The sequence below is a fragment of the Schistosoma haematobium genome, chromosome 1, assembly GCF_000699445.3.
Source record: "Schistosoma haematobium chromosome 1, whole genome shotgun sequence".
In the NCBI taxonomy this organism is placed as follows: Eukaryota; Metazoa; Platyhelminthes; class Trematoda; order Strigeidida; family Schistosomatidae; genus Schistosoma; species Schistosoma haematobium.
This window is the reverse complement of record NC_067196.1, coordinates 32,743,189-32,752,066: the sequence shown is the minus strand read 5'-3', so window position 1 is coordinate 32,752,066 and position 8,878 is coordinate 32,743,189. Positions and strand designations below refer to the sequence as shown.

The 8,878-nt window shown below is 30.0% G+C and overlaps 1 protein-coding gene across 1 annotated transcript; it reads left to right on the top strand.

The window, feature by feature from the left end:
• Positions 1-7,482, top strand: MS3_00007828 (uncharacterized protein; the record flags this gene model as incomplete). Its single annotated transcript, XM_012944097.1, has 4 exons — positions 1-332; positions 4,392-4,474; positions 4,527-4,633; positions 7,372-7,482. 4 exons carry the CDS (start codon positions 1-3, stop codon positions 7,480-7,482), a joined length of 633 nt encoding a protein of 210 aa, XP_012799551.1.
• Positions 7,483-8,878: the final 1,396 nt, after the last annotated feature.

Genomic DNA, 8,878 nt, shown 5'->3' with positions numbered 1-8,878 from the left:
ATGAATGGAAATGTAATAATAAAAGAAAAGTCAACTACTTCAAATTCAATTAGTAATCAGCATAGAATTACAACACCTATTCAACCAACATTACGTACTCGTAGTATATATCTTGTTTATCCACCACCGGTAAAATATGAACCAAATCCACCACCTAGAATTAATCCTTATTTTTATTCGAAACATGCTAAAAATATGCTAGCTGAAACAACTGATGCTAGTAATTATATTCATGAAAGAGCTAATCATATGTTAAGAAATGAATATGATAGATATCATCATTATTATTCTAATTATTTTTATGGAAATATGGAAGAGAAAGAAGATTATCGGTAAGTTACTACTTATAGTTATTTTCAAATTAACCAATTTAAAGTTTTGTATTAAACAATTCAGTCTAATTGTAAACGGAACGCTTCAAAATAACATTAATCTTATGTTAATATAGACAAATCTGTCAAACCATTTCAACCCTAATGTCCAGTCAATATGGTACTACCAGTTCTGTCATTATTATTATTATTACGCGGGATTAAACTACTCTTCTATTAAATACATAGTAAATTGATGTACTCATAATAATGTAATGAATAAGTAGATGAGCAAAAAAGAAAACGGTTTCTAAGTTTGTTTATTGCATTGTAAAGAATAAACTCAGACAGATTTGTTGACCACATCAAACTACTTTATAAAGAGGGGAATCAATCAGTCCCTATTATTAGAACACTATAAAAGAACTTCAAATAAGAAAGTTCCGTCAGTACTAGAAAATTATTTTTCTGAAAAGTGCATAATGTTGATTAGAATTTCTTGAAAGTTTAGGAAAACTAGCATTTTTAAAGTCACTTTTTGTTATTTGGCTTTATTATCAATGATCCAATGAATTTCACAAACTTAAAATCTATATAACCATTTTATAATGGTTACCAATCTGTACACAGAGAACGAAACATTTATGGTATTCACGGATAAACTATTTAAAAATCTATTTCAAAGACAATAATAGAAGCACAGAGAAATCAATTACTTTGCATTCTTAAAGTATATGTATTTAACTCATATAATTATATCGAACAAAAGGTTGACACTAATGATTATCAATAAAGTTCGCGCTTCGAAACTAAAATCGCTATGACTCTTTTTATAATCAAGTCTTCTGATGAGCAAAAATAAACTTTTGTAGTACTATCATGTGGATATATTGTTTATACTAGCAGTAATAAATTCTTTAAAAAAGTAAGGATAAGAACATAAATTTAGTTGCTGACGATTATATAGACCTTTCCTAGTTAGTTAAATTAACAATAAATTAAGATACATTACTCTGATAAAATCTGAAACTATTTAGATTTCAAGAGTCAGAAAACTATGCAGCATTAAAGTATATCATTGTGATTGTTACTAATAAAAGTGAATATGCATAATATTCGAAACTTATTATTCTCAAACTCTAAAACTAATAATCACTGGGATAAAATGTTATCAAGTTTAGTTATTTATAATCAAAGGAAAAACTGAAATTCAGTTTGAAAGAAAAACGAGAAAGGAGATCAGTAAATTAGTCTAAAATCTTTAACCATAAATTTATAAATGTATGTAATTCATTTAATGGCGAGCAAAACGTTATCAAATGTGATCTACTGAGAAACCTTATTGTTTTTTTTTTTGAAGTAGCTAGTTATCATAAAAGTGAAATTATTCTAAGTAAAACTAACCATCTCCGTCAGATATGATATTTCAAACTGTCCACTTGACATACAGAGCTTACAAATACATTTAGTAGAATTTGTAATAACCTTATGAATTCTTTTGAGGACGATTTTGAAAGTAAACTCAGAAGCAATATGAAAATTAACTTGAGCAAACTCCTGGATATCATCTATTTAATTTCAATAATTGCTAAAAAAACGCTTTTATGTAGGGGATTGGTTAGTTATTATCACTTAAAGCATAAATCGAGTGTTTCATTCAACTATAATCAGGTGGCTTCATAAATATCACCAAATTTTCAAGGTCTCATTATGTGAGAACAAGAAGACAGGTCAATTCAGTAATTTCAAGTAGTCCTATATCTTTATAATAATCATACGCTTTCAAATGAGATAGACTCCTGAAGTTCTTGTGAAAAGACTTAAATGGTAGAGTTCAAGCATACAAGAAGTACAAAGTCCATCCCTGACAAAATTTGACAATCATCACAGAATATTATAAAGTTAAAAATGTGAACCACTGAACTGTATCGTATTGGCTTAATATTATCGTGACAGCATAGGGCTCTGGTTACGTTGAGTCGGAACACATGTACTGTTGTACGTTCACACCGCTGTTCAAAACACTATGAATTTTAGTTGTTCGTCATGTGATACCAGTTCTGAATTACTTCTGCATTACAAGAGATCAAATCTCCATAAATCCTCTGTCCACGTTAACTATATATGGGTAATCTATAATTCACGATGTCATTAGATTTTTATCAATCGAAAGTAGGTAATAAAACGGATAAATCCTAAAATATTTTTCATACCACTTGTAGACGTTCAGTTAGTGAGGGCTCTAATGTGGTATAAAGTGGCTAAAAATCTGCATACCTTTATGCTAAAAGTATAATTTCTGACAAGTGAAAGTTCATTATGTACAAATGATTATGTTTAAGTTTTGCCTTGTATTCCAAATATATTTCATTATAAAATGAGGATATATATATCGGAATCATGGTTAACTCCTATTTATAACCTGAACGCTTTGTAATATTAGATATTACCATTTAGACAATTTGAAAATTAGAATCATTGATAGATATAGATCAACGTTGTATTGCTCCAAACGTTTACACTTGTTTATATTAAACTAATTAATTATTCAAAGCAGAACATTTATGTAAGAGGTTGTAAGTTAGTAAATCCATTGTTTCCATTTCACACAAGGTACAGATAATGGAAAGATATTTATTTTGAACTAAGCATTTTATATAATATCACTGATTGTAATCATTCATCTAAATGAGGTTTTGTCAAAGAATGAAGACTACATGTAATGTATTGGCACAATAGATTGGTCTTACTACCACATATCTAATACACGACCTCTACTTCACGTAGCGCAGTTCGAGGATTACCATCCTCAACAGATTCTTCTGCTGTCTTATTAAAGTATATTACCTTATCATCTTATTTATTAACTGTACGTAATCAGTTAACCGAATCAGTGCATCGCTTATTAATGTACCTTAATCTCAATTCCTACAGCTGAATACAAAACTCTAGATTCACTTTTCACGAAAGGAAGTTAATAGGCTGGGCCGATCAAGGTTAAATGGTAGGTGAGAGATGATAACGAGTACAAGCTATCTCTTGAAAATAGGGCCTACTTTTCTGAAGGACACATCATTATTAGTGGATACATCTGGGCAAATATTTTGATCTCATTAGCCAATACCGATTCCAACTATCTCTTGGAATTTTCACTAAATTACCAATTTAGGAGTGTGAACGGAAAGCGTATGTAACAGTATAGGAGTCAAACAACCACACAACACAATATTTACCCCTTTGGTTTTCAATGTTCAATAATTAGTGAGTTTGAACTAATATACAGAAATATCCTTATCTTTACTACCAGAATTCTGTGATACTTTTTCAATACAGTGACTTAATTTTCTTACTACAATTAAAATTAATCATGAGTAAATGGTGTATTATTAGTTGATGACTTCAGATTCATTATAACATAATGTTTTTGAAAATCATTTAGATATGTGAATGATACCAAGTAAAAATTAATTTAACCATAAATGAATACAAAACAATGACAAAAAAACGAACAATTATGTCCAAAAAATCAGGAAGACTAGAAATTCAATTTATTTTAAACTAACTTTCGACTGAAAATACAAATATATTCATGTGAATACATGTTGAGTACTGTATTCATGAGAAGTTATTATTCGCCATCTAAAGTACGCTGTTACTTGAAGATTCATTAACATCTATGTATGATTTTTGGAGATTACTCAAGTTAACTGAGGTATTATTACCAATAGTCAATCATTTAACTTTTCATAAGGTGCTATCCAGTTAAGGAGGAAATAAGGAAAACTCTATCGTTAGCTGATAGGTAACTGTGGGGGAATTTTTCTTGTTCAAACAACTTAATAAGATGAATAAGCCGATAACCTAGATAAAATTCACATTGTTTATACCAGTTATTTTAAGATTTAACTAGTTATTTCCGAGGTTATATCTTTGGAAACTATAGTAATCAGACGTTTTTATATTCTCACCCATCATATTTTCGTAAGCAACGGGATTTAATAATAATAATAATAATAATGATAATAATAATATATGCCACTTGAATTACTCATTTTCAAATCTATGAAATATTATAAATAGGAAATATATACGTGAAGGATTAAAACAACAAATGATGGATAAGATTAAACGAAGAAAAGAAGAATGGTTAAACAAATCAGCAGGTAAACAGATTATCATTGAATGAACGCAATAATATATTTGTTAACCAAACAGAAGGTAAACAAATAGAAAATGATTGTCAAAAATACTTTCATAATAAGATGATAAGTGAACAACAGAAACGTGCCTTTCTACTCACATTCAGAGATATGAATAAAAAGGTAAGTCTAATTGATAAGTATTAATATTGTTTTATTTTTGTTCGAACTTCAACTTTAACGAAAATGTCAGCATCTACTCATTTTTAATTAGATTTTTAGTTTTTCAGGAAAATATATAACATGAAAATTGGTTTATGAAATTATATTAATGGTAGAATCAGAGTAAAACATTAATGTTCTGCAGCGGTTTCAAGTTGATCTGAAACTTTCCTCATGGTTACTTCCACGGCCGTTTAAAGGTTAAATTATAGAACTTCTATTGCAATAGGACAGTACGTTACTCTTAATTCATCGCATTAGATATAAACAGTTCGATTCCTAAAATTTGACACCTCGTAATATAAATTATATATATATATATATATATGTAACATAGAGACATGCCCACACTCTCTAGAGAGCAGCTTGTCGAACAAAAATTCATTCATCTTACATTTAAAAATCAGTTCACTTAAAAAAGAAACAGGGCTTCGAATCTATAATCATTGACTTCGCAGCTTACTTTATATGAAATTAAATGTTTCTGTAAGAAGCACGTTCGTGAATAGAGATCATACATTGTAATGATTATTTCCCCCCTTAGATTTTTAATTCTATCTTTAAATTCGAAACTATCTTTTACATAGTGATCTACCTCTTTGTGTGGTGGTCTTAGAATTTCTACTACCCATTTTTAAGTCTCAGCAATAACATGAACTTATTATTATTTTGGATCACTGGTAAGTGGTAAATCAATTTTACATACGTTTGGCATACTCGATAGCTGGTGAGTAATAGACCCAATAAGCCTGAGTCTTAAGTATAATTTCCATGAAAATGAACGTGTTCGTTCCAAGCTATTTAAGGCACCAGTTCTTACTTAGTATCTCAAGTTAGGTTGTTTTTCGATAATTTATGAATTTTGGGATAGTCGCCGAGTAATATATTCAACTATTCTATATAAACTAATCTTGACCTCTTCATGAGTTTGCTGATTACTTGGTTTTCATTTTCCTTTAGTTGAAGTGGAGATTTTCTATCTTTTGGCCTCAATAACATCTCTGTTATATTTGCAATTTCCGCATTAATAGTAACAATTTACCAGGATAGTTTTAAGTATTCCTATATTCTCCTATTTCAAAGGTACTAGACCTCATGTTTGTGCCCATACGTTTTGAACTTGTATTTCTACCTTTTTAACACTTGATGTTAACACAAAATTAAGACCAATGGAGTTAATTACGTTGAATGTACGATCAGGTAAATAAATCATCGTATTCTCGAGGAATTATCCTCTTGGTTTACTACGGAATAAAAGAAAACAATAGGCACTGTTCTGGCATTTAGTCAACTTTGGTCAACAAATCCATATAAATTTATCTCCCAAAACTATCTGTCCCGTCAAAATTCTCATATCCTCGTAGAATTCGTCTTTTACATACAATAGAAGCCATGTGTATATACATTGACAAACCTGATTACTGTGTACATAAAAAAATTTATTTCGACTATTAATTTACCCTGGCCACTTTGTCATTTTCACGTTTTAATACAAGATTTACTTATTGTTCCGTTCCTACGTAGTCAGTCTTGATTATCTGATTAAACAATTTTTTTTACCTTCCGTCTTATTAATTACATATTAGCAGTTTTATAAATAACATTAAATACTTAAATATACGCGTTCAATTCTAAACTTAATTTTTACGAAACTAGTTGTGATAATTTTATTTTGCATCTGTTGAGTTAATACGCGATTATTTTCTCTTTAGACAATATTGGGATATTATCAAATGGATCTATTATCACTCATTTTCTATTGATTTTATTCTTACTCATAAAATCTACATATTAATGTAGAGCGGAGACAAAGAACTTATTAAGAAGAAACATTTGTCTGTTCAACTTATTATTTGATGTATTAATGGGAATATATACATATATACTAGTATAGGGGTTTATAAATATTGTTGAGATCAGGAGCGAACCTAAGTTAGACAACCTATACTGATAACTATCATATCTTGACTAGAGGTTAATTTCAAGTGGAAATTCCAGGATTTTACGAATCCATAATCAGCGGTGTTCAATCGTGAAATGTGAGGCAACTACCCACCGAAAACAACAGGAGTAGATGGTGCAATACCGCTAATCAAGTGGAGTTAGACATGTACACCACCAAGTGTTGGATCAGTAGTCTAAAGTTTAAGTTCTTGCCACGACATGTGAAGGTCCTGTGTTCAATCTCCAGTGATGTCGTGAACGTTTAATGCTGTGAAGCCGTACACCGGGATGAAGCAGATGCCCATGAATATCGGAGGGTAAAACTATTATCAGTTTCGTCTGAATACAAAGGCTATGGTTGCAAGTTCAAATTCCGAAAGATTCTGTTATGTGCATAATGCGTGGTTGAAATCAGTAAAAAAAATCACAAAACTGACCATAAAAATCCAACTGCTTCCAACTCGTGTTCACGATTGACCAGAAGTGACAAAAACTGACGTAAGTTGTGACCTACTTTGTGTTGTAAAGCTTTCGTTCATTTTGCCGTTTAGACTTCATTATTTTTAACACTTATGCTAACACTGTTATATATATAAATATATATGTAACTGAAAACAACATTATTTGCCGATGTCCTAATAAAACTTGTACATTACGAGTTTATCTTTTTAAAACATAGCCCCACATATTCGCTTTTTCTAATTTTCCCCTTCCTTATCTTCTTACCCCTAACAGTATTATTTTATTTTCAATAGATTATGGAAGAGAATGAAAGAATTAGAAAACTCGAAAGAAGAAATGAAATTGAAGAAGACAGAGAGCAACTAAAATTCAATCCAATTAACTGGAGGCAAACATTAACATAAACACTAGTGAAAATTGAATTACTGTAATATCATACATATATTTATCTACTTATTCATTTAAAAATTTCTATTATCAAAGTTAGAATTCTTCATATAAATGAAAATGAGGATTTATGAAAAGATATAACATGCATAGTTATGAAAAGACAGGATTCGGTCTGTTGCTAAGCACGATATTTTGAGATTTAACAGTATAAAATGTATACTACGATAAAATCTCACATTAATGTCATGAAATCCTAACCAAGTGTAATCAAGCTTGACAATGAAATAAACCTTTTTGTGGTTGTGAACCATCGTAATTAGAAACTATACGTAGATAAGTCACAGATAACAGAATTCAAACATGTACGATGGACGATCTTCGAAAGTCAAACATCATAATTAGATCAAATTGTGTTTAAGAACAAAATTGAATATTATTTAGGTTCAAAAATATTAAGCACTCCAGTGATATAAAAAATATACTACATTTTAGTTAGCATTTCAAATACAATACGTGATACTGAGAGATGAACTAAAATAAATACAATAAACGTAATACGGAAATGAAACGAGAGTTCAACATTCCAGTGATGCGTTATGACAAAAAACCTATTATCTTTAACTTCATAACTATTTTGTGTGAATGTGAAGGATTATTGTGTGATAAGTAACTGTGTCAGCGAATGATAACTTGGCAGTTAGAGTAGTCAATTATCAAAATCCGAATACCTTCCCACCTAATTTGACTTAAGTAACCAAGCATTATCAGTAACATTCATCCAACTTATTTGGCTCAGAACCAAGTACATAACTGCTTACAAAGAAGCATTAATTTCTGGATAAAAATAGCATGTTTTTATATCATCGAATTACAATACTTATTGAAATCAACACAAGAACGTAATTGGTGTTTTCCAGACAAAGAGGTTCTCAATATACACTAATCCGTACTAAAATCCAAGCAATGATAAACATTATGAATGCCATTTCATTCTAAAACATTAGGAATGATGCATAATAATAATTCATACCAAAGAAAACAGGCTTCACTAAAATCATATATCCACGCCTGATCGTTAGACGATGAAGCGTAAAAATAATCAGGATTTTGAAATAAGATGCAAGTTTCATCAAAGGAATATAGTTCAAATCTCTAACATAAGACCAATCGTGGAAATGTATTTTTCTAGAGCTCGAAGGAATATTTCTTATTTCAAAAAAGAAACTCAGTTCATTACTCAAAGCGTTTTATGAATGTAATGATTATCAAAAACCATAAATCGTAACCTCCTCACCATACTTTCTAGCGACTATCTTTAAGGTAACTATATCGAATTATCTGCGTCGGGGAAAGTCATTTTTGCTGAGCTTTGCTATAAAGTGTTTCTTAGCGTAGTATGACTCTTCATGG